The following is a 27,028-nucleotide window of genomic DNA, read 5'->3' as shown; positions in this document are numbered from 1 at the left end:
GGGGTGGGGGAGGGGGGGGGGTTTGTGGCGGTGGGTTTGTTATGTTATTTTCTTCTTTCTTGTATTGCTATGTTATTATTTTTTTTAAGGGGGGGGAAAGAGTTCTTTTATTGTTTTGGTGTGGAAACACGCCTCGTTTGTTTTAAATTGCGGGGAGAAAATTTGTTATTGTTATTAAAAAACTTGAATAAAAATTATTTATTTTTTTAAATCTTGAATGTTTCGGTGAGATCATCTGTCATTCCGTTAAACTTCAGTGAGTATCAGCCGAATTAACTCAGCCTCTCTTCGTAGGACAACCCGCTCATTCCAATCTAATGAACCTTTGCCGTACTGCCTTCTAGGTTAGTATATCCTTTCTTAGAAATGGAGACTAAAACTACACACAGTGCCCCAGATAATAGTAGTAATAATCTTTATTATTGTCACAAGTAGGATTACATTAACACTGCTGTGAATTTACTGTGAAAAGCCCCTCGTCGCCACTCTCCGGCGCCAATTCGGGTACACGGAGGGAGAATTCAGAATGTCCAATTCACCTAACAAGCACGTCTTTGGGGACTTGTGGGAGGAAACCGGAGCACCCGGGAGGTAATCCACGCAGACATGGGGAGAACATGCAGACTCCGCACAGACGGTGACCCAAGCAGGAATCGAACCTGTGACCCTGGTGCTATGAAACAACAGTGCAAACCACTGTGCTACCGTTTCATAGAACCTTCGAAGGCTTCGTTATTTTCACAAGAAAGACCAAATGCCATTTGCCCTCCTAATTGCTAGCTGTATATGCATAATAGCGTTCTGTGTTGCTTGTACAAATACACCCAAGTTTTTCTGAACACGTTTCACGCCATATTCTGCTTTCTAAATTTTACTACAACGTTTGTCATTCAGTCTGGGAAGAGCGGTACTGCAACAAGATATTTTGCCTATCTATATGATTTATATTTATTATCTGTGGAGGCTATTGTAGGTGGATTGTACTCCGATGCAGAAATCTCCAATGGAATTTTCAGTGCAGAATGGCACACAGAACCAATGCATTTGGTAGTACCATACAGGGAGCAGCACATCTGACTGCAACATGCATAGAAAAATATCAATGTGATACGTTACAAGTCTACTGGTTGCCCCATTTAAAAAGCCAATGACACTGGATCAAGGTAAACAAACATTAGATTTTTCTGTGGCAAAATGTTACATAAAGGAGCACCTTAGTCCAACTTCAATCGATAATCCCAACTAAAAATACAATGCAAAAGCTCTACCACAAATACCACTGAGTGACAAAGCCAAACTGCCAAGATGAAATGGGTTGGCACACACCCATCTTACAATGTCTGTATAAAATACTAGACAGATGATTGTAACTGGAGAATAGGTGAGGTGAGCCAATTTAGTACAGGTTTCAATTCAAGTGAATGTTGTTAGGTGCAAATTCATAGAGATATGCTGGGATTAGTTCACAAACAAAAACCTGCAGCTGAGCACTTCTGAATAGATTCAATTCATTTTAAACACTTTCAGGCATCTCCCTGGCAACAGAGTTCTTTTTTAAATTTGCCACATTTTAAAAAATCGTATGTCAGTACGCAATTTTAAAAACAGTAAAATTAACCAAAGAGGCGGAGGGCAGATTTTCCCCATTCATCTCAGCTCCTGAAATTATGGATCAGTAGAGAAATAAAATCATATTGCATTTAGAGGAAAAAAAATCATATTGCATTTATAAAATATAAAATCATCTCAGGAAAAAGCACAGTATCTAACCAGTTAGCCTGAGTGTGATGCCGTGTTCCACAGCAGTGATTGTCCATGATGTCGGATTTTTAAAAAAAAAACATTCTCAGCATGTAGGCCATCACTAGTATGTCACTAGCATTTATTGCCCAGCCCTGGTTGCTACAAAGTGGCAGTAAGCCTTCTTCCTGTACCTGTGGTAGAGGTACACCAACATTGTCATTTGAGAGAGAGTGCCAGGATTTTGATCCAGTGACCAGTGGAAGAGTGGAGATTTATGCCCAGCTGGGAATGGTGTGTGACTGCCACTGGAACTTGGAGGTGATGGGTCCTTGTGTCCACTGCTCTCCTGTTCTAGGTGATGGAGGTCATGGGTCTGAGTATGAAGCTTTGGTGACTTGCTATAGCCCACCCTGCAGCTTGTACACACTGCCCTGTAGGTAGAGGGGGGGATATTTAAGGATAACAGGGGTTTCTGAAAGCAGTTTCTTTTACTCTGACCTGTTGCTGTTAATATTGGTAAACTTTAGGCCTACGACTGAACAGACAGGATTTGTTAAACTGAACCCAGGGTCAGCACGAGCAAGACGGGGAGGGGAGCAGCTCTGATTACAAAAAGCTGGACATGACTTGTCAGCGTTTTGTAGTGTTCTTTTTTAGCACCCAGGAAATGCAAACGGTTTCAGAACTTTTGATGTCTGCTTTCGTCATTGCTACAGAGGAAACGGCATGCGTGTAAGACTATATTAATCGTACCGTTTCCATTGCTGCAGTTTCCTTTCACGACGAAGCAAGATCTATGTAATTTGTGCATTCGTTTCCTATACGACCACTCATGCACCCAGCAATGAGCAACGAGCTTTTCAACAACCCCTACTCATATTCTGAAACGGAGACAGTGTTCATGTAAGCAGTTTGCAGACTGTCTTACGATATTTTTTTAAACAATGAAATATAAAAGAACACAACGCCAAATAATGCATGTAAGTAACTGGCCAGTTATCCCGAAAGAGGTTATCCCGAAGGACGTGGGAAGGAAATCAGTGTTTTTAAAAGAAAGGATTTTAAAAAAACTTACCCCACAGACGACCTGCTTTTCCAAAAATACACAGTCTGCCATAGCTGGTGCATTGACAATCCACATACACCAACCAGTTCGTGAAGTCAGTTGTAAAGCAAAGTGATAAAACTCGAATGAATTTTCATTGAACAAATTCAGAGTGTTGCCGAATCTCACACTCCAGCGATATAGAATCCAGATTCACGAAGCATTAGCAAATGCCTCTGCGCTTTATTTGTTCTACGGGAATGAACATCTTTCACTGCTGTGTCGCCCACTTTACAATCAGGCCAAACTGGGAGCAGAAGAAGCTCAGCGCTGCCTTCTAGCCTGACCAGACTGCAGGAAGATAGTTCATGATTTTAAAACCCTTTGCGCTGCAGGTGGCTCTTCGTGGGGGGGTTTTCAACTGACGACCAAGTTCACTGGCACATCCGTGCTCTGGGTCTGATAAAGGGATCGCCCTGGCCCATTCTTCAGGAATAAGATGACATCATCAGAAGACACAAGTTGGGAAATGGCAGCTGTTCCAAGTCAGAAGAGCGGGCTAACCTCACATTCAGATGTCTGCAAGCCCTTGTCGACACGCTCTCTCTCTCTCTCTGACCAAAGCATTTACTGGCTCGCTAATTTAAACAAAAGAAAGTAGACGCACATACAAAGTAAGGAAATCAACTAAGCGGTGTGGAAATTGTTGATTTGTTCTCCACTTAATGCTTCTCGTCTCATCCAAGCCAGTTGAGCAATTCAGGTTTAGCACAACTAATCTCAAAATATTCACGGACAATGTTTCATCAACTTGTAACAAATGCTGTAGAACTTTTTTTAAGTATTCAAGGTGGACGCTGATTTACAATCTCTCAGTTGACATTATAATTCTGCCTTACTTTTTAATCCAATATTTATTTCAGCCCAAATTGCCAACCCTTGGATTTCGCTCGATGATATTTGCCAGCAATTCAACCAAGAGTGTCAGCTTTAGCTCTTGCCTCTCCAGTCAAAATGTTGTAGTCGTTTCAAGCAGGGCTGGTGCAGGCGCCTCTGGAGCAACCTTCAGCTTGGAGCAACCTCCCCCACAGTTTTGGAGTTGCCTTGTAAATGTACAAATTTGTAAAACTGTGGATGTATATCGATAGACCTTCCATTCCCACTGCTGAAGCCTGTTGATTTACTTTTGTAGTTCCATGAATCGTTTATTCAGTTTTTTTGCCACTATCTGCCCCCAGTTTTGTTTCACTAGGTGGCCACCTAGTTTGTCTGTCAGCACCAGTGGGCCATCACGTGCTGCAGTGTCAGGAATATATTTTAGGGGGCATGTTAGAAGTCTGCCTTCTCAGATGGACATAGAAGTTTTGAAGAAGGACAAGAAAGTTTGCCCCACTCCCCAACAGATGAAAGGGGTTATTGCTGTTTGCGGGAGCTTTGTGCTGCGTGCAAATTATTTGCAGCATTTACAAAGGTACCCATGGGCAGAATCTTAGCCAAACTGGCCCGCAGTCAGCAGGGTTGCTGACGCTGGGATAGAAACTATTGGTAATTGAAATGGGCTTTGCCACAGCTGTTTAACTCACAACAACACAACACAGCCATGACTTTGGCATCGCACTTCCGGGTCTACGGACCAATCGCAAAAGAGCAGGGGTTTGATGACGACCCACGCTTTGTGAATTAAGGGGGTCTCGAAGTAAAGCGGCGCCGGCAGAGGCCAGATTGGCTACAGGAAAGCATACTGCTAAAGCAAGAGAATGGGGGATGGCTGCACTGAAGTCCACTAACATTGAAAGGCTACCTGCACGGAAAATCAAATCGTGACGATCACTGCTGGCCCTAACCAACAGTCCGCACAAATACCCAAACCAGTGGCTCAACGCTTCACTGAAATGTAGCTAAATGCTTTCCAAATGTAGGCTAACAGGGAATGATATGTGAGCTCTGGGATGCAAAGTACACAGCAGTTGACGACTCTCAAGTCATTCTCGATCTTGCTGCAAGAGATTGAGACAAGTTCTCAATCCGGTCTCCCCTCTGCCCTCCCTGCTCTAAGGAGGACAAACCCAGTCTAACTAGCTATGAAGAAAGATTGGTTAGACTAGACTGTTCTCCTTGGAGCAGAGAAGGCTAAGAGGGGACCTGATAGAGGTGTATAAAATTATGAAGTAATAGATAGGGTGGATAGGAAGAAACCTTTCCCCTTAGTTGAGGGGGCCAATAACCAGGGAGCATAGATTTAAGGTAATTGGCAGGAGATGTAGAAGGGATTTGAAGAAAAAACGTTTTCACCCAGAGGGTGGTGGGAATCTGGAACTCACTGCCTCAAAGGGTGATAGAGGCAGGAAACCCCACAACATTTAAGAAGCATTTAGATCAGCACTTGAAATGCTGTATACAAGACTGGACCAAGTGCTGGAAAATGGGATTCGAATAAATAGGTGCTTACTGGCCGGCACAGACACAATGGGCTGCCAAACTCTGACTCTTGCAACAAGCCCAGACCATGTGCTTTGATGAATGAGTCTTCCCCTACACAGGTGAAGGTGAGACGTTATTTAGTAGGGCCCTCGCAGGGTCAAAACGCAAAACAAATCTGCCAAGGGCATCTCATCTGTCAGAACTGTGAAATAAGAAGCCTGCCTCCAGCTCAGCTGAAGCCACAGGGTTTATGTCATCTAGAAGTAAGAGGAAATCAATGAGAAAAACATAATAATTACACAACTTGGATCTTTACAGCTGTATTAGTGATATGACGCTGATGGTTGTTTCAATTACATACTTGATTTGAGCTCTGCATTCTGGTCTGCACTTTATTACATGCTCTATTCATTCTGGTCAAGTAGCCTTCAGGTGAAAGGTATGAGGAAGAAAGGGTGTGAATGTCAATGTTGGCTGGTTGAATGAAGTGTATCTTTTTTGTTTGGGGTGGGTGGGGGGGGGGGGGGGGGGGAAGAAGCAAATAAGTGATGTGCAGCCTTGGATGGCTTCATGAACACATTAGGTGAAATATGCCTGGATGAGTACATAGTAATAATCTTTATTAGTGTCACAAGTAGGTTTACATTAACACTGCAATTAAGTTACTGTGAAAATGCCCTTGTCGCCACATTCCGGCCCCTGTTCAGGTACACCAAGGGAGAATTCAGAATGTCCAATTCACCTAATTCTGGGCTTCTCTGACATCCAGGTGTATCGCTGCTGAAACCACAGCCACAACGTGCTCTTCCTCCTCCTCTTTGGTGGATCACGAGTGTTCTGTACCTTCCTCTTGCTACAGCTCCACTCTTCTCTGCAGTACAATGTTCTGAAGGGCGCAACAGATCACAATATTGCTAAAGATTCTAGATGGTTCATACCGAAGTATACACCTTCAGACTTCAGAAGTCCGGCTCACAAAACTAGTCCTGTAAATATAAGCTTTCATTTGTAAACCATAAGCTTTGCGATTGCACGTTGTGAAGGTTTCCCAGCACCTCAATGTTGTACAATTTTAAAAAATTTAATTCCTTCATGACATGTGGGTGTCGCTGGGTGGGACAGCATTTTTTGCCCATCCATAATTGCCCTTGAACGGAGTGGCTTTCTAGGTCATTTCAGATGGTACTTAAGAGTCAACCACATTGCTGTGGGTCTGGAGTCACATATAGGCCAAGGATGGGAGATTTCCTTACATAAAGGCAATTAGTCTGCCAATTTTTTTAAGACAATGGTTTCATGATCATCATTAGATTTTTTAATTCCAGGTTTTTATGGAATTCCAATTTCGCCATCTGATTGGTAGGATTTGAACCTGTGCCCCCAGAGCATTACCCTGGATCACTAGTCCAGTGACAATACCATTATGCCAATGCCTCCCAAAATAAATAATCATTCCTTGCGGGAGTCTCACCTCATTGACCCTGTGAGCTACAAAGATGTTATCAAACCCTTGCATTGGCTGCCAAGGCCAGAAAACAGGGTTAAATTCAAAGTTAATTACCTGTTTGCATGTTATAATGATTTCTCCAGCAGCTGCATTGGGGTGTCCTACTCTCCTGCAAAATCCAGACATGGGTGGGGCCAGGTCAGGTTCCTGACTTGACAAAGCTCTTCATAAGTTAAACCCCTGCTTGCATACGATCCCATTTCCGCACAGCAGTTAAAGGTTTGCCCTATATTTCAAGATCAAAGCAATTGTGGCATCCTGAGGTTGTGAAAGATGTCAAACAAATGCAAGGACCACGATTTAGCGGCCACGCACATTTTGGGTGCACATCCTGGCGTGGCCGCTAAATCACACAAGAGGCCAAACATGGGATTTGCTCCGGCAAGATCTATGAGCACGATCATCCCAGCCCCCACCTGATAATGCGATCAGGTTCACACCGAGGAAGGGCCTCAGCCTGATTAGCATATTTCATAATTAATTTGAATATCATTATGGGGCTTAACACGCTACTTCTGCCCTCATTGTATATCCCAGCCAGCCAGCAAGACATCATGCAAGAACGAATCACTACTGGTTTTCGAAAATTAAAATCAGTCATGATAGCCACACTTCCAGTGTGGGGGACTTCCGGTTTTGATAATGGAGTGAGTGATCACATACAGGGCTGTTCCTGCTTAAAGTCACAGAAAAGGGCTCTTTTCACACAGATCCGGGTGGAATTTTGATGAAAAGACGTAGGTGAATGTTAGAGGAGTAGTTTACCCCTGGAATGGTATGTCTCCTGACCGCCGGACCTGGCAGAAAACAGTGAGAAATTTGGCTGGGAAGTTGAAACAGTCTGGTGCTGCAGCAACAGCCTCTTCCAGCATGCAGGCAGGGGAGGGGCAAGCTGGAAAGCCCCAGATACAGGAACTGCTGACTTTTATCAAGAAGGAATTCCATAAGCAGAGGAAAGAAATGCGTGAGGATAATGCAAAGACCATTGCAGAAGCTGTGGCGCCCCTGAAGAGTACTTTGGAGCGGACGGAGAGGTGTTTGGATTTGCAGGGGTCACAGATTCGGGAGATTGAAGGAGTTATCTCGGACCACAGCGATCGTGTGGCGGCTCTGGAGGTGGAGGTGGGGTGACCTTTGTAAAACGCTGAGGGCAAAGGTTGAGGAGCAGGAAAATACCTCGCGAAGACAGAACCTGCAAATAGTGGGCCTGCCTGAAGGAGTGGAAGGTGTGAGTACCACGAGGTACGTCTCGAGGATGCTGGCGGGGCTGGTGGCAGAAGAGGTGCTGGATAAAGCACCTGAACTGGACCGAGCGCATAGGTCCCTGAGGCAGAAGCCTAGAGCTGGAGAGCCGCCACAGGCGGTGATCGTGATGCTCCATAAATTTGTGGAGAAAGAGAAACTTCTACGGTGGACCAGGGAGAAGCATAGCTGCGACTGGGCGGGAAATAACTTCTGGATTTATCAGGACATCGGAGCCGAGTTGGCAAAACGGCGGATAGGTTTCAACAAGGCCAAGGCGGTGATGTACCGGCGGCAGATCAGGTTTGGGGTGCTCTACCCGGCGAAATTATCGGTGACGTTTGCAGGCCGGGAGTATTATTTCGATATCCCAGAAGCAGCCAAAGACTTCATTAAGGAGCATAAACTGGGGGAGAACAGAGCGGACAATGCTTGTGAACCGGGGTGCTGGCTCTTTGTAATGGTTGGGAGCATGTTTGAAGTGGGTGTAGGGATTGGGGGATTTTCGCATTTTTTTGTGGAGGGTGGGGGGGAGGGGGTTCTGTTCACACAATCTCCTTGAGATTGTAAGGAGTTGTAGGAGTGAAAAGTTTAGGTGGGAATGGATGTTCCCACCCCCCTTCCTGTTTTATGGGACTGTTTGTGTTTAACATCTGTTGTTTTCTTTTGGAGAAGGCTACCTGGAGTTCAGGAGAAGTCCTTGTTTGGGTGGAGGAGGGTAAGGCCAGCAGGAGGCCTTCTTCTTTGAGCTGAGGAGTGGAGGGGGAGGGTGGGGGGGGGGGGGGGGGGGGGGGTTGTGGAGAGGGGGGGGTTGGGGAGAGTGGGGAGGGGTTGGGGCGAGGGAGGAGGGGGTCATTAGGATGTGCCTTTGGGCAGGGGCAGCCGCGCTAGCAGATTATGCTGATGAACGGAAGTGAGGTGGTCGGGAGAAGGCCAAGAGGGGTGGTCGGGGGGAGGGGGGAAGTGGGGGGGGGGGGGGGGGGGGGGGGGGAAGAAGGGGAAAAGCGGGGGGGGGGGGGGGGAAGAAGGGGAAAAGCGGGGGGGGGGTTTGAAACATGGTAGGGGGTGAGAGATGACATGGTCAAGGGCGAAGAAAGGAGTCAGCTGGGATGGGCTAGGTACAGAGTGGAATTAAAGGGGCAGGTGTTAAGTGGAGAAGATGACGGACAGTAGAGGGGATTGGAGGCACAAGCCTACGGTAAGGCTGATAACGTGGAAAGTCCGGGACTGAATGGGCTGGTTAAAAGGTTGCAAGTGTTCGCACACCTTAGGAGCTTGAAAGCGGGGTGGTCTTTTTGCAGGAGACACACCTCCGTGCGAAGGATCAGGTTAGGTTAAAGAAGGGGTGGGTTGGGCAGGTTTTTCACTCAGGGTTTGATTTGAAATTGAGGGGAGTGGCGATTTTAATGAGCAAAAAAATGGGATTTGTGAGTGCGAAGGAGGTGAGGGCTTCCTGGTGGGAGATATGTGATTGTGAGTGGGGTATTGGAAGGGGCACCGGTAGTGTTGGTAAATGAGCGTGCCGCAAATTGGGATGATGTGGGGTTTATGAGGGGGTTGCTGACAGCAATCCCAGATATGGCCACGTACCAGTTGATCAAAGGAGGAGATTTTTACCGTGTCCTGGAGCCAATTGAGCCCTAGGTCGATGGGTAGGGTACGAATGGAAAGGGAACTGGGGGGGGGGGGGGGGGGTTATGGAAAGGATGGGTATGGTGGATCCATGGCGCTTTCAGAACCCAGGGGGAAGGGAGTATTCCTTCTTTTCACACATCTATAAGGTGTATTCGAGGATTGATTACTTTGTAGTGAGTTGGGAGATTTTGGTTGGGGTGGAGGGGGCAGAGTATGTGGGGATAGTTATCTCGGACCATGCACCCCACTGACTGGATATTCGGTTCAGTACGGGACGAGAGCAGAGGCCGGGGTGGAGGTTTGACTCAGGGTTGTTGACGGATGGAGGTTTTTGTGATAAGCTGCGGTTGGCAATTAGGGATTATGTGGAGTTCAATCAGAATGGGGAAGTGACGGCGGGCATTTTTTGGGAAGCACTGAAGGCAGTGGTCCGGGGAGAAATTATCTCATTTAAGGTTTGTGCGAATAAGGAAAGGAGGGCGGAACATGACCGTCTAGTGAGCGAGATAATGGAGGTGGACAGGCAATATTCGAGGGTGCCCACTGTGGAGGAATTAGCGAGGAGGGAAAAGTTGCAGGGGCAATTTGTCAGGCTGACAATGGGGAGGGCGGTAGGGCAACTGCGTAGGGCAAGAGGGGTGCAATACGAGTATGGGGAGAACCGCATGCTGGCGCACCAGCTGTGGAGGCAGGTTGCGTCCAAGGAAATATTGACGATCCGGACTAGGGCTGGGGATGTGGTGTCAGAGCCAGGGAAGATAAATGAGGCATTTAGAGAATATTACCAGGGACTTTATGAGGTGGATCTGGGGGGAGAGGAGGGGGACATGGGGTGATTTCTGGACGAGCTGGAATTTCCCCAGGTGGAGGAAGCAAAGAGGCAGGCGTTGGAGGAGCCCCTGGGGCTGAGAAAGGTGCTGGAAAGTATCAGGGGTACGAAGTCGGGGAAGGCCCCTGGGCCGGATGCGTACCTAGCAGAATTTTATAAGGAATTTGCAGCGGACCTGGCACCACATCTGTTGGGGGCGTTTAATGAAGCGCTGGACAATGGGGAGTTGCCGGAGACGATGAAGCAGGCAGTAATCACACGAATCCCAAAAAAAGGAAGGATCCGGTGGATGTGAAAGTATTGGCTAAGTTTTTGGCGGGGAGGATGGAGGATTGTGTCCCGGGGGTGGTTGCAGATCAAACAGGCTTTGTGAAGGGCAGGCAGCTCGCGAGTAATATAAGACGGCTGTTGAATGTGGTGATGAATCCATTGAGAGGTCTGGTACCGGAGGTAGTGGTGTCCATGGACGCGGAGAAAGCATTTGATCGGGTGGAGTGGCGGTACTTGTTCGAAGTTTTGGGGAGGTTTGGGTTTGGGCTGAGATTTGTGGCATGGGTGCGGTTGCTGTATGCGACACCAAGGGCGAGGGCGAGGACGAATGATATGAGCTCACAAAGTATTGACTTAAACAGGGGCACGAGGCAGGGGTGCCCGCTGTCATCGCTGCTGTTTGCGCTGGCCATAGAGTCGTTGGTGATGGCTCTCAGGGGGTCGGCAGAGTGACAGGGGATAATGAGGAGACAGAGGGAGCATCAGGTGTCGCTCTATGCCGATGACCTGCTGTATGTTTCGGATCCGTTAGAGAGTATGGGAAGAATTATGGGCCTGTTGGGGAGGTTTGGATGGTTTTCGGAATACAAGCTGAATGTAGGGAAAAGCGAGGTATTCCCGGTGAATGAGCTGGCACAGTGGGCTAATTTAGGGGGGGGATGCCATTTATGGTAGTGAGGGATAGGTTTAGGTACTTGGGGATTCAGGTAGCGAGGGAATAGATGGGCCACCATAAGTGGAAGTTAACAAAGCTAGTAGAGGAGGCCAGGGAGGATCTTAAGAGGTGGGATACACTGCACTTAACATTGGGGGGAGGGTCCAAGTGGTGGAAATGAATATTCTGCTGAGTTTCTTGTTTATCTTTCAGGCTCTCCCGATCTTTATACCAAAGGCCTTTTTTCAGAAAGTGCAATCATCTCTGACTTTGTTTGGGCGGGGAAGGTGCCGAGGGGGAGGGGAGGACCCTGCTACAGAGGCAGAGGCAGCAGGGGGGAGTTGGCATTGCTGAACTTGCTTCATTATTATTGAGCGGCGAATGTGGACAAGGTGCGGCGGTGGTGGGAAGGAGAAGGGGTAGAGTGGGTTAGGATGGAGGAGGAATCTTGTAAGGGGTCTAGTTTGAGGGCTATGGCGATGGCAGCATTGCCAATGGCTCCGAGTAGGTATTCAGGGAACCCAACGGTGCAGTCCACGGTGAAGGTATGGAATCAGCTGAGGAGGCATTTTAGGGTGGAAGGGATGTCAGTGCTAATGCCGCTGTGCGAGAATCATGGGTTTGAGCCGGGCGGGATGGATAGTGTATACAGGAGGTGGAGGGAAGTGGGGCTGGTCAAGGTGAGGGATTTATATTTGGAAGAAGGGTTTGCCAGTCTGGAGGAGTTTAGGGAGAGGGCAGAGTTGCGGAGGGGTAGTGAGTTCAGGTGTCTACAGGTTAGGGACTTTGCATGAAAGGTCTGGAAGGGGTTCCCTAGATTGCCAGGATACACACTGCTGGAGCAACTGCTGCTTCCGGATGTGGAAGGGAAGGGAAGAATTGGGGATATATATAAGTGGTCTGGGGAGCAGGGAGGCGAGCGGGTGGTGAAGACCAAGGGGAAATGGGAAGTGGAGTTGGGAATGGAGAACAATTAAAGAGTATGGAGTGATGCATTGCGAAGGTAAACGGGACCTCCTCTTGTGCAAGGATGAGCCTGATGCAGTTCAAGGTGGTGCACAGGGTGCATATGACTCGGGCGAGAATGAATGGGTTCTTTCAGGGGGTAGCAGATGAGTGTGAGAGGTACGGACAGGAGCCAGCGCATCATGCGCACATGTTTTGGGGTTGTGAAAATTTGGGAAGATTCTGGGCGGGAGTGTTCGCGGTCTTAGCCAGGATAGTGGAGGAGGGAGTGGACCCGGACCCTTTGGTGGCGGTATTTGGGGTTTCAGAGAAGCCGGAGTTCATGGAGAGGAGGAAGGCCGATGTCATGGCCTTCGCCTCTCTGATTGCACGGTGGCAAATTTTGCTGGAGTGGTGGACAGCATCGCCACCATGCGTAGCAGCATGGTTGGGCGACCTGTACGACTTCCTGCGGTTAGAGAAGATAAAGTATGAGTTAAGGGGCTCAGCGGGAGAGTTCGAGAAAAGGTGGGGGATGTTTGTGATCATGTTTGAGGAGCTGTTCGCCACGGTGGGGGGGGGGGGGGGGGGTGAAGGACATAGCCGGGCAGTGCCCAGCACTGCTTCTGACAGTGCCAACTGCACTGCCAGTGTGGCACAGCCACACTGGCAGGAGCGGGTCCTCTGGGGAGCCCCATTGGGACTGTCCTCCTTATGTGTGGGGGTGCCCCTCTCTTGTGGGGGCCTACTGTGTCCATGGGAGGGCAGGGGAGAGGGAAGTTTAATTGCAGCACAGAATAGGATACTGTTTAAAGATGGTGGGCTGGATTCTCTGGTTGCCGACGCCGGAATCGTGTTCGGCGATCAGCCAGATAATCAGCATTCGCGCCAAAATCAGGACCGCCGCAGCTTTCGTGATGCTCCGCCCCCTCCAAAGCGGCGTACTCTAGGAGTACGCCGCACACTGTATCGACGGCCTCAGGATGTTGCCTGAGGCCCTCCCCCCAATGCTCCCCAACCCCACCCCGCCGACTGGCCGAGTTCCCAACAGCATGGGTCTCTCATGCTATTATTTGTCAGGAACTCGGTGTGGCCGCTGCAGATTGAGCCCAGTGACACCACAGTCAGGGGAGAGCTGATCTGCTGGCAGGGGCTGGGGGCACTATTGGGGAGTAGTCCGGGGGGTCGTGAGCCAGCCAAAGGCCGGGTCCGCACGTGGCCGGCGCCATGTTACACGGCATAGCCGCTGCAGGCCGCCGCCGTGTGCACGTGCGGCCACGGACCCGGCATTTCTCCGGCCGTATCGGCAGCTAGAGCCAGGTTTTCTATGCTGCCTGTCTGCTTGCCCCCCCCCCCCCCCCCCCCCCCCCCCCCCACCACCAAATGGAGGATCGGTGGCGGTTTTGTGCAGAATGTTCGGTCGTAAAACGCCACTGTTCCCACGCCGGCATCAGGACATAGCCCGGTGTCTCTCTCATCCCTGTCTGAAAAAGTATTATTTTAGCATAGTTATTCTCATGAACACTAAAAAATTGCACAGGGGAAAAAAAATCTCCTGTTGGTGGTCTTATTTCATTGATGATTTCTTTCACTGATGGCCTTAATATAATGGGTGCTTTGAACCTGTGAAATACAATGTGATGTGGAAGAAGAACATTGGGCTGGATTCTCTGATTTTGGGGCTGTGTCTGGAGGATCTGTGGCATTTTACGTGGGAAAAATCGGCGCAGCCCGAGCTTCGATCCTCCGACCAGTGAGGGGCTAGCAGCCACGCCACATAAAACCCCACAGCCTTCCTGATATAAATGCCTGGGGAATTGTCAGGTCCATGGCCACGCATGTACACGGCGATGACCTGCAGCGGTCGCACCGTACAACATGGGACTGCCTGTGTGAGGACCCGACCTGCCAGATAGTGTCCCCCCTTGACACCCCCTCACCATCCCCGGATCACTCCCTCACCAGTTCCCCCAGCCCTGCCGAATCCCTCCGCCCGGCCAGATCAAGGCTCCCGCCCGACTGTTGGCAGCGCTGGACACAGTCCGCAGCTGCCATGCCGGGTTCCATACCACTGAGACCATTGGCTGGATTCTACGATTCTGAGGCTATGTCCCCATGCCGGCGTGAGAACGGTGGTGTTTTAGGCCCGAATAAATGGTGTAAAATTGCCACCAATCTTCCATTTGGTGGGGGACTAGCAGGAAGGCAGAGTAAGGGGCAGCACAGTGGCGCAGTGATTAGCATTTGCTGCCTCACGGCGCCGAGGTCCCAGGTTCGATCCCAGCTCTCTGGATCACTGTCCTTGTGGAGTTTGCACATTCTCCCCTTGTATGCGTGGGTTTCACAGCCACAACCCAAAGATGTTCAGCGTAGATGGATTGGCCACGCTACATTGCCCCTTAATTGGAAAAAACGAATTAGGTACTCTAAATTTTTTTTTTAAAAAGGCAAAGTAGAGCTCTAGCTGCCGATGTGGCCCGGAGAATTGCTGGGTCCGCTGCCGCTCTGTGCTACATGGCGGCGGCCACTCACGGACCCAACCCGCAAAATAGTACCCGTCTTTGACCCACAGGCGCACCCTGGACCTCCCCCCCAGTGCCCCAGCCCCTGATAAAGTCCCTCCAGCTCGCGGATCGGCCCTCCCCCGACTGTGGCGGCACTGGTCTGAGTCTGCAGCTGCAGCGCCGAGTTCCCAACAGGTGAGACCATGAGAGAACCACGGCGTCGGGAACTCTGCCATTCGGGGGTGGATCATTGGGGGGCGGGCCTCAGGCAACGTCCTGAGGCCGTTGATATTGTGCTTAGGAGCGGGCGGAGCATCGCGAAAGCGGCACCACCCCCCATTTGGTCGGGAACAGTAATTCTCCGTCTGATCACCAAACGCAATTTCAGCGTTGGCGACTTGAGATTCCAGGCCCGTGAGTCACTGCGCGGTCGGGAACCCGGCCCATCGGGGGCGGAGCATCGGGTGAGGGCTTTCAGGTAATGTCCTGAGGCCGTACCAACAACGTGCGGTGTGCTCTTCAATGATGCCGTTTTGGAGGGGGGGATCATCCGGAGACAGGGGGCACAATTCTCCCCTACCCGGCGGGTAGGTCCCGGCGTAGCGGAGTGGCGCCAACCACTCCGGCGTCGGGCCTCCCCAAAGATGCAGAATTCTCCGCACCTTTGGGGGCTAGGCCCGCGCCGGAGTGGCTCCCGCTATGCCGACTGGGGCCAACGGCCGTTGCGCTACGCCGGCCGGCGTCGGGGCTGGCCAAAAGGCTTTTGCCGGCCAGTGTAAGTCCACGCATGCGCCGGAGCGTCAGCAGCTGCTGACATCACTGCTGTCCGATCGCCCCGCGCCCCCCCCAGGACCCCGGGGGCCCGCTCGCACTGACAATCCCGCTGACAATAAAATTCTTTTATCCATCATAAAAAGGGATTCTCCGCCCGATCACCGATTACAAAATCGGCGTCAGGGAACGGAGAATCCCACCCATAATATCTCAGTATTTTATATTTGTCTAAGATTATTTGAGAAAATATTTCTGATATCCACAAAAATACTATGTTACAATTTTGCTCCGTCATTAATTAATCTTTTCTTTACACACAATGTAATCTTCTGTCCATTTTGAAGTGATTGATGACGTCTCAAGGAGCGACCTAAATTTTTGTGAGGTGAACAATTGCACATAAAATATAAGCTTAGAATTCAAGGTTATGTTTTCTGATGGTTTCACACCAGCAAGCGAAGGTTGGCTTGTGAACGAGAGTGTGGTGGGAGGGTCTGCGGTCAATGGTGCCTGGTCGAACAGGTTTCGATAGGCCGGGAGGTGTGAAAGGTGGGGAGAAGGGATCGATCCTGTGAGAGTTGTTTTCAAAAGGATGTGGATGGGGGATTCTGGGAGGTAGGGGGAGGGGTTCGACAGGCAAGGGCAGGGCCTGGGGCTACGATGGTGGTGGCGAGGAGGGGCTGGAGGTGTGCGGGGTGAGAGACCCCTAGTCAGAATAGTGCTGTGGAACATGAGGGGGTTGGTGGGGGGGGGGAGGGGGCGTGGTGAAGAGATCAAGGGTTTTTACACACTTAAAGAGCTTAAAGGCCGATGTGGGGATGTTGCAGGAGACCCATCTGAGGGTGAAGGACCAGGTGAGGCTTAGGAAGGGTTAGGTGAGTCAGGTTTTCCACTTGGGGTTCAATAGCAGAGCTCGGGGGGGGGGGGGGGGGGGGGGGGGGGGGGTAGTGGTATTGGTGGGCAAGAGGGTGAGGTTTCAGATGGAAGAGGTGGAGCAGAGGGGTGTGATAGTGACGGGGGCATTAGAGGGGAGGTCGGTGATACTGGCGAGTATAAGGCGCTGGCTGGGCCCATGAGAGAGTTGGGAGGAGTGAACCCATGGAGGTTCTTACACCCGAGGGAAAAGGAATATTCATTTTTCTCCCTGGTGCACAAGGTGTGCTCAAGGATAGACTTTTTCATGGTGCGGAAGGTGCTATTGGTTGGGGTTAGGAGGTCAGAGTACTCCGCAAGACTCAGCAATAGTGATTTCAGGGTACTTTTCACTGCATCGTGGTATGAGTCAGGGGCGTCCTATGTCCCCCCCTGTTGTTTGCATTAGATTGCAAGGATCTATTGGCAATAGATCCTTGGCCATCATGCTAAGGAGCTCGGGCTATGGAAGGGGATAGTGAGGGGGGGTGGAGCGAAAGAGAAAATGCTAAAAAATCTCAGCAAGTCTGGCAGCATCCGTAGGGAGAGAAAAGAGCTAACATTTCGAGTCCAATGACTCTTTATCAAAGCTAACAGACAGAGAAAGTGGGAAATATTTATACTGTGGAGGGAGAATGAAAGATGAGTCATAGTCACAGAAACCCAGGGAAACGGGGTGTTAATGGCCACAGAAACCATGCGGAAAGAGTGTTAATGGCAGTCCCCAGAGAGGACAAAAGATATGAAAGGTCAAACAGCAGGGAAACTAAGGGGGGAGTGGAGCATAGGGTGCCCTTACAGGCTGATGATCTGCTATTGTATATCTCGGAACCGAGCACATCAGTGGGGAGTATAACGGAGCTGCCACAGAGATTCAGAACATTCTCAGGGGATAAACTGAATTTAGGCAAGTGCAAGTATTTCATGGTCTCCCAGCCGGGAGTAGGGATGGGGCGGGGGGCTGCCATTAAATTTGGCAGCAATCCACTTTAGGTACTTAGAGGTGCAGATGGCCCAGGATTGGGGAGGGCTCCGGAAATATAATTTTACTAGTTTGGTGCGGAGGGTGAAGGCCGGTCTGTCAAGGTGGGACAACTTTCCTTTGTCATTGGCGGACCGGGTGCAGTCAGTTAAAATCAATGTTTTGCCGCGATTCCTATTTTTATTCCAGTGCCTGCCAGTCTTCTTATCGAAGTCCTTCTTCAGCGGGGTGGACAAATTGATCTCCTCATTTATCTGCGGGAGATGAGGAGGGGGGGGGGAATCAAGCAAATGAAGGATTTGTTCCTTGGGGGGGGGCGATTCGCGAGCCAGGAGGAGTTGAGAGAAAAGTATGGGTTGCTGCAAGGGGAAGGGTTTAGGTACAGGCAGATTCGGGATTTCACAAGAAAGGTTTTCCCAACCTTCCTGAAAGTGCCGTCCTCTTCGTTGCTGGAGGCATTGCTGTCAGTGGGAGGACTGGAGAAGGGGCTGTTTCGGCGATCGATGGGTGGATTCTGGAGGAGGATAGGCTGTCTATGGAGGGGATTAAGGCAAAGTGGGAGGAGGAGCTGGAAACGATGGAAGAGGGATTGTGGTGTGAGGTGCTGCAGAGGGTGAAGGCCTCGCCCTCGTGTGTGAGGCTGAGGCTTATACAGCTGAAAGTCATATAAAGGGCGCACCTCACAAAATCAAGGATGAGGTGGCTGTTTGAGGGGGTGTAGGATGTACCACCTGCAGACTGCAGTGCAGAAACTCACCAAAGTGACTTCAACAACACTTCCCATTCTCAGGATCCCTGCCACTGAATTCATGACTCCTCAGATATTGAAGCAGTCCCTGTCCAAATTCAGCAAGACCGGGCAATGTCCAGCCTTGGACTGACAAGTGGCAAATAATATGAGTCACACAAACACCAGGCAATGGCCATCTCCAACGAGAAAGAATCTCATCATCGCCCCTGGAAATTCTCGTTCACAAAAAAAGCCTAAATTCCCCTTTCAAAAGAGTCAGAGGTAGATGGGGTAGCCTGTCAAAAGGGTAGCACAGTGGTTAGCACAATGGCTTCACAGTGCCAGGATCTGAGGTTTGATTCCCAGCTTGAGTCGCTGTCTGTGCGGAGTCAGCACATTCTCCCCGTGTCTGCCTGGGTTTCCTCCGGGTGCTCCGGTTTCCTCCCACAGTTCAAAGATGTTCAGGTTAGGTGGATTGGCCATGGTAAATTGCCCTTCATGTCAAAAAGGTTAGGTGGGATTACTGGATTACGGGGATAGGTTGGAGGTGTGGGTTTAAATGGGGTGCTCTTTCCAAGGGCCGGTGCAGACTCGATGTGCCGAATGGCCTCCTTCTGCACTGTAAATTCTATGAAAAGTACATTTCCCATTCCTTGAGTAGGGCCGATGTTTGATCAGCCAGATGCTCATTACATCTCGCAACTATACTTTCCCTATCCTGTTTACTCAACAAATAGAGTGTATTAGACGATGGCTAATCTACTGCACCAGTAAACATGTTTCCTGTCTCAATATCCCATTTATAAAGCTCTAATTTTGTCTCCTTAATGGTCAGAAATGCTTATATGTCCACTTGCCCTAAACCAAAAATGCATTTTTAAAATATTCAGGAGTGGGCAGATTCTATTGAATTAAAGGGTTCAGTTACATCTGTTTTGAGTCTTGTGGACGTGTACATTATGAACTGCACAAGAATTGGCAGAGCTAACCTGACACTTGACCCTTTCTATAAGAGGAAACAAACCTCTTTTTCCTGGACTAAATTCATTGGGTGCCATGTATAGAAACATAGCAAAGTGTAATCTTTCAACAAATTGAACTTCAGTCGAACAAATCCTTTATTTCTTTACATTTTGAAATAACGCTCACGGCAATTGAAGAAGGCCCTTCTCGGGGAAGATGAATAATAAATATCCTTTTCAGCAATACCCACATCCAAGTGATATTCGTCAAGTATGAACATGGTCAGTGAATGCAGACTACTCAGTAAAATAAGGTGGGTGTTTCTTACTTCCCACTGTTCAATCCAAACTGTGCTAGCTGATGTCAAAAGGGACAACAGTGAGGGCAGTATAATTGGTGGTTCCATGCCCGAGAGGCAAACATTTCACTGTTGATCATGTTCTTGAACGTTATCAGTTGGTACCTGCTTAGAACGCAAGTATTTGGATAAGGGATGTCAAAGAATTTCCTCTTGCTTTGAAGTTCACCCAGTATCTCTTTTTTAAAATCAATTTAGAATACCCAATTATTTTTTTCCAATTAAGGGGCAATTTAGCGTTGCCAATCCACATAACCTGCACATCTTTGGGTTGTGGGGTGAAACCCACGCAGACACGGGGAGAATGTGCTAACTCCACATGGACAGTGACCCAGGGCCGGGATTCGAACCCGGGCCCTCACCTACTACCATTTGAACTGCACCAATCCCACTCCACCAACCTGCGACTTCCCCCAACTCCAGTATCCCCAACCCAGCAAGGGCCGAGGCAAAAAGATACTCATTTTTATATATTTTATACAGAGCAGAACTACTGCCCAAACTAACTGTGCAACAGTTCAGGATCCGGTGTTTTGAAACTCTCGTGTTTATATTGTAGGCCAGATTCCACCATACCAGAACAATGTAACAGCGATCACCCACATTCAAATACATTGGGCTGGATTCTCCATTTCAGCGGCTAAGTGCCGGCTGAAATGGAGAATTTGCGGGTGTTTTACAACGCCAAATTGAGCGCCGATTCCGGGACCGGTGAAGGGCTAGCAACAGGTGAAACTCCGGCTCACGCGCAAAAAAACGTCCGGAGAATGGCCGGGTCCGTGGCCGCGCATGCGCATGCCGATGACCTGCAGCGGTCAGGCCATACAACATGGCACCAGCAGTGTGCGGACCCAACCCTCCAAATATGACCCCACAGGCCACCTCCTGGCCACCCCCCCCACCAGTCTCCCGAGCTCTCACGGAAGCTCCCCAGACCAGCGGCACGGATACCGGCCAACTGTGGCGGTGCTGGACACAGTCCACAGCCGCCATGCTGGGTTCCCAACCACTCGGACCTCACTTCAACCGCACGGTCAGCAATTCGGCCCATCAGGGGTGGAATGTCACGGGAGAGCCTTCCAATGATGCACAAATGCCATTTCAGCGGCGTGCGAAGTGATGACGCCATTTTGGAGGGGGCGGAGACTCGAAAACCAACGTCAAACCGACACCACTCCCAATTTGGCCGTCGTAAGCGGTTCTCCTCCCGATCGCCGATTATGATATCGGCGTCGGGCAATGGAGAATCCCGCCCATTGTTTTTAAGTTGCATTTCATAATTATACTTTTTAGCCTTCACAATTTCCCTAGTGACTGGGAACGATATTTAAAGGCCAATAAGTAAAGAAGTAATACATTTCTGCCCTGTCTGGGACAGCTGAATCTGTATATAGGTGGCGACCTTTGCATCTGGTGACAACATTTATGTTGTCAGTAGAGATGGCCTTGCCTTTGGAAGCACCAAGGCAACCGACCATATTTTATGTTTCCTTTTATACCTTGGCTATTTTATTCAGCTGCGTTTTTGTTTAATTTAATTCTTTTCAACTAAAAATCCATCTCTGCAGACTTCTCTTGCCCTATTCCCTGCTCTCCCAGCTCCTATGCCTCCAGCAAATTCCCTTCTGTCGCCTGCTCATCCATCTCCTCTGCCCCTGCCATTTTTTACTTTGTTTCTGGTCTTCATTTTCACAGTTAATCTCCCTTTATGTCCGCACTCTCCCAGTTCCTCTTGCTCTCCCCCTGCATGTTAGAGGGGTTAGTTGTTTATCTTGAAATCACAGATTCCTGTACCTGGATTTTCTGATTAGAATGGATGGAGTCACGTTGGGGGGGGGGGGGGGGGGGGGGGGGGGGGGGGGGGGATTGACTTCTACTGTAGAGTGGGATGGAAGGGTACACCAAATCATCCACTGCTTCCACTAGAGGAAGTATCTTCCCCATATTTAGCCTATCAAATCCTTTTATTATTTTAAAGACCTCAATTAGATCATTCATCGGTTATCTAATCTCAAAAAATAAATAAAGGTTTAAGCAATCTGCCCATGTAAATTAACCTTTTATATCTTAGTATCATTCTTGCGAATCTGCAATGCATCCCTCCAAGGTAAAGAAATCTTTCCTGTGATGTGATGTGTAGAACTAAATGCATTTATCCAGATGGATTTGACTGAGGCTCTGTGCAACTGATGCATCACTAAACCATCATGAAAATGACAGTTGCTTTTACCTTCCTCATAACTTAAAGACAATGATCCAATAATTTTGGTCTGCTTTCATAAGTACTTCACACCCTTTCAAATTTCCTTCCATGATTAATTGTTCCAGTCTGAACCAATAATCAGACTCTGGCTTCCTGAATTACAGCTACTGACTGCCAGGGATAATACTGCTCTGATAAATTTAGCTCTCAGTTAATATTGTTAAGTTAGTTAAGAGTAGCAATCTAAATTTGTACAGTGCTTGTGAAAAGAGGCTGCAGAATCAATGACAAGCAAGGGTGCAGCATTCATATCTACAAGCCCAAAACCACATAGTAAGATCTCTGTGGCCATTCAGAAAGCTTTTACTTACATGGGACAACCTCCACTAATCTCAGTCTAACAGTATCCACAAAAGCTGCAAACATATGTGGCTAGCTGCAAGTAACTTTCTCCCTTTCGTGGAACAAATTGTTCAAGCAGGTCTAAAGGGCATTGTGTGAAAGGGGTTTCACATTGTGTAAAAATGTTTATACTGTGTTGAACAGCTAGAGGATATTGGAAGCAGCAATGTGGGTGTTGGGTGAACAATAATGCTCCAAGTTTAAGGCTTTGCCTGGATATGTGTTGTCCAATACATTACCACATGTGGCTAACTGGGATTGCAGATATGGTTAATTACATTTCTCATTTGAAAATAAACAATTAGTAATATTTACTGTTATTGAGCATGTAACTTTGATATATTGTGTGGTGCTACCACCATGCTAAATGGGATAGATTCAGAACAGAGGCAGCTGCTCCAAACTGGGTATCCATGAAGTGCTGTGTGCCATCAGCAACAGCAGAATTGTATTCAACCACAAAATATAACCTCATGGGCATGGATATTCTTAATTTTACCATGATTATCAAGCCAGGGAATTAATCCTACTTCAATCAGGAGTGTAGAAAAGCATGCCAGCACCAGTACCAGGCATTCTTAAAAATAGGATGCCAACCTGGTGAAGCTAAAACACAGAGCTACACACATGATAAACAGCTGAAACAGCATGTGAGGGAGCGAACAAAGTGATCTCACTCCCAATAGAACAGATCAGAACTCTGCAGTCCTGCCACATACAGTTGAGAATGGCAGCAGTCAATTAAACAACTAACTGGAGGAGGAATCTCTACAAACATCGCTATCCTCAATGATGGAGGAACCCTGCATATCAGTGCAAAAGACAAATGGTGGAATTCTCCGTGCCAGAAACTTAGTGCTGACGCTGGGACTGAAGCGGTGGTGTTCTACAACACCAAAATTGGCACCTTTCCCATGTCAATCCACCAACTGTTAATGGGATAGCACCGGCGTCAAGTGGAACACGACCGATTCCAATGAGCAACAGATTCGCTGACGTTGGGATTGACACTCAAGAGGCTGTCGAGCTGCATCCTCATATAAGCACTCCACTCCCCACACACTCACCACGACCAATAAGATGGCACAGTAAGAAGTCTTACAACACCAGGTTAAAGTCCAACAGGTTTGTTTCAAATCACTAGCTTTCGGAGCACTGCTCCTTCCTCAGGTGAATGGAGAGGTAGGTTCCAGAAACATTTATATAGACAAAGTCAAAGATGCAAGACAATAACTTTGAATGCGAGCATTTACAGGTAATTAAGTCTTTACAGAGCAAGAGAGAGGAGTAACACCGGGCTAAAGAGGTGTGAATTGTCTCAAGCCAGGACAGTTGGTAGAATTTCGCAAGACCAGGCCAGATGGTGGGGGGTGAATGTAATGCAACATGAATCCAAGGTCCCGGTTGAGGCCGTACACATGCGTGCGGAACTTGGCTATAAGTTTCTGCTCTGCGATTCTGCGTTGTCGCGTGTCCTGAAGGCCGCCTTGGAGAACGTTTACCCGAAGATCAGAGGCTGAATGCTCTCGACTTCTGAAGTGTTCCCCAACTGGAAGGGAACATTCCTGCCTGGCGATTGTAGCGTGGTGTTCGTTCATCCGTTGTCGCAGTGTCTGCATGGTCCCGCCAATGTACCAAGCTTTGGGACATCTTTCCTGCAGCGTATGAGGTAGACAACATTGGCCAAGTCGCACGAGTATGTACTGCGTATCTGGTGGGTGGTGTTCGCACGTGTAATGGTGGCCGAGTCACATGAGTATGTACTGCGTACCTGATGTCCCAATCTTGATGGGCAAGTGGTGGAAGACATATAGCCAGATGGGTAAACTTTATTCAGAGGGAAGGTGCAAACAGACACCAGCCAGGTTTCCATTAAGACCGTGATATTGATGCAATCACCCATAATAGGTTCATGGGTGGGAATGACCCTGTTCACAAGTGAACAGACAATGTGGAGGGAGATTCATAGAGGGTCAACAAGAGCCGATTTGTTGATAAGGCCCACAATGTCAGCAATGGGAGCGGTGAGTTGGAAATGAAGCAGATTGGCAAGATTAACCTCCAGCGGGTGCATTGAAGGTCGACAAGAGAGTGGAATGGAGCACTTGTTACTACTTCTAGTGTGCCAAGTTTCTCCGAGTGAATGGGACGATGCTTAGAGAGGAACAGAAGGAAGACCTAGGATGGTGTAAGAGGGAGTTGAGTCTGCAAAAGCGGCAGGAGAGCAGGAAACATAAGGAGTACTAAAGGGTTGGGATAAAGAAGTGGAAGAGTAGAGTACCCGAGAATGGAGAAGTGAAAGGTAGTTGGACAATAGAGGGGTAAAGAGAAAATTTTTTTTTTTAAAGATGGAAAAGGAGATGGACTCAAGTCTGGTGCCAAAAAACATGAATGGGCTCAGGGAAAGCTCAAGTTACTTAGGGATGGCTGCACTAAGACTTTCTACTTTCCATGATTTCCACTTCCCTAACATCACCCGTCATTGTCCCTGTCTCAGCTCTCTGCTATTGAAACCCTCATAGCTCTGTTACCTCCAGACTTGACTATTCCAATGCAGTCCAGGTTTGTCTCCCACATTCTACCTCTGTAAACTTGACATCATCCATAACTCTGCTGCCCATGTCCTGATATGCGGCAAATGCTGTTCACTGTCTACCCTGTGGTTTGCTTATCTACACTGTCTCCCAGTCAAGCAGCATCTTGATTTTAAAATTCAAATCCCTCCATGACCTTGCCCCTTTCATATTGGTAATTTTGCCAAGCTCCACAACCCACCAAGATATCTGCACTCATCTAATTCTGGCTATTTTGCATCCAGATTTTAATTGTCCCACCACTGGTGGCCATGCCTTCAGTATCCTGGTCCCAAGATCTGGAATATCCTTCCCACCCCTCTCCAACTCTCTACCTTGCATTCCTCAGGTAAGACACTCTAAAACCTCTTCGGCCAAGCTTTTGGTTAGCTATCCCAAACCTCCCTATGTGGCTCAGTGTCATAGTTTGCTTTATAATTTTCCTGTGAAGTGCCTTGCCATGTTTTATTATGTTAAAGGCACCATATAAATCTAAGTTTCTGTTGTTGTTGTTGTACATAAAAACCTGACAGTGTGCAGGAAAAAATGCAAAGGCTCTGAAAAATCATGTGATTTTGACGGTTAAGTTTGAGGCTGCAGCACCTCATGCCCTCCGACCCTAGCTCTGCCAGAGTTCACAGGTGACAAGGAGGGTGCCTGGTTTGTAAGGAGTGAGACTGGTAATAGATACACCCCCCTTGGTGACTTCTTGCCCTGTGCAGCTGTACAATCGGATACCCGACCCCACTGGGAGTTGGTTACCCAGGCCTCTCCTCTCCCCTGCCCCCAGAGTGGGACTCCAGCCACAACTAGCTGACTCCGAGGTGAGTGAAATATTGCCATATCCTGGCTGGGAATAACAGTTTGTAGCTACACATGGGTATTGGCAACAACCTAATCTGGAACTGATTTTAAAAATTCATATACTTAAAACAAAAGCCTGTGAATTAATTGTCATTTAGAGTACTACCCCAAGAGAGTTAACTAAGCCATTAATAAAATGAAATACTATACATATACCAAAAGATATCAGCTTTCATCATGGAGGAATTAATCCTGCAGTGCCACCCACGGGCCAAGAGTAATTATAGGATTTCATAACTATGACAGAAACACAGTGACAGTAACTGAGAACAGCACTGTCAAGGAGCAACGGTGTTGTAAATTCGCAAGGTATTTGGCTAGAGGACATACCTGTTTTTATTACAACTGAGTTCCGGAGAATCAGTCTTCTTACCAGCTGCCTCAGCACTTTCCCGACCTCTTTGGTCTTCTACGATGTGCTTCCAGGTTTTGTGGGTCCCACTCCATCCTTTACCTATCCCTTCCGCAGCAAAGACGGCACGGTAGCACAGTGGTTAGCAGTATTGCTCCACAGCGTCAGGGTCCCAGGTTCGATTCCCGGCTTGGGTCACTGTCTGTGCGGAGTCTGCACATTCTCCCTGTGTCTGTGTGGGTTTCCTCCGGGTGCTCCGGTTTCCTCCCACAAGTCCCGAAAGACGTGCTGTTAGGTAATTTGGACATTCTGAATTCTCCCTCCGTGTTCTCGAACAGGTGCTGGAATGTGGCGACTAGGGGATTTTCATAGTGTAATGAACTCCAATTGGCTTTATTGGTTGGCCAATTGGAGTATGAGCTCCCTCAATGATAGCTCATTGAGGGGGCCCATATAATCACCTGTGTAGGCTTTGTGAGCCGGTCTTAAGTTGACTGGACTGCTAGCAGCACTGTTTGTAGCTGCTCCTGTAATATCGTTATTGTAAATAAATATTGGTGTGGTGACGGAACTCCTGCCTCCCGTGGATTACTACACATAGTAACTTCATTGCAGTGTTAATGTAAACATACTTGTGACAATAAAGATTATTATTATTATAGGATGTGTGTGACTGGACACTTTAAACCAAGGTGGGTATGCCCAGCCGGTTCCTGACTCAAACTACCCGCAGCAGAAGTGAAAATCTGGCTCAGTGTTTCAAATGATTTGTAATGCACTTGCTGTGGGCCTGTTGATTTAATATGAAAACAAATGACATCAGCCATTCACGCAGTCACACAACGTGGCTGAACCTTGAAGAACCAAGTGACAGAATGCTCTATAATAACGGCACAATTGTACCTTCGTGATTCAATTTTCCTTCAAAGCCGCTTTTGTTTTGTTATTTGGCTCCTGCCTTCCATACCATCGAACTGCTCCAGACAATAGTCACATCAGTAAAAATCCACTCGATATTTTAGGCTTTGTATGAAAAATACTTATTTTTGCACCTAGCTTTCCTGGCTGCTATCAAATCCAGTAAACAAATGACACAGCACTATGTTTTAATGGTGGCGT

General features: G+C 48.3%; 1 protein-coding gene across 3 annotated transcripts in view; it reads right to left on the bottom strand.

Moving 5' to 3' along the window:
* The window catches only part of LOC119969228 (rho GTPase-activating protein 6-like), a 782,573-nt gene that overhangs the window by 473,392 nt on the left and 282,153 nt on the right, over positions 1-27,028 (bottom strand). Inside the window, exon 1 of one of the 3 annotated variants that reach the window (XM_038802558.1) lies at positions 2,819-3,789. The exons of the other annotated variants lie outside the window; for them this stretch is intronic. Coding sequence (XP_038658486.1) covers positions 2,819-2,884 — 66 coding nt within the window. The 5' untranslated portion in view covers positions 2,885-3,789. Of the gene's footprint in view, positions 1-2,818; positions 3,790-27,028 lie in introns of those variants that run through there. 3 annotated transcript variants of the gene reach the window in all.

Source organism: Scyliorhinus canicula, chromosome 7 (genome assembly GCF_902713615.1).
Source record: "Scyliorhinus canicula chromosome 7, sScyCan1.1, whole genome shotgun sequence".
Classification (NCBI taxonomy): domain Eukaryota; kingdom Metazoa; phylum Chordata; class Chondrichthyes; order Carcharhiniformes; family Scyliorhinidae; genus Scyliorhinus; species Scyliorhinus canicula.
Note: the sequence above shows the minus strand (reverse complement) of the source record. Positions and strands in the feature narration are given on the sequence as shown.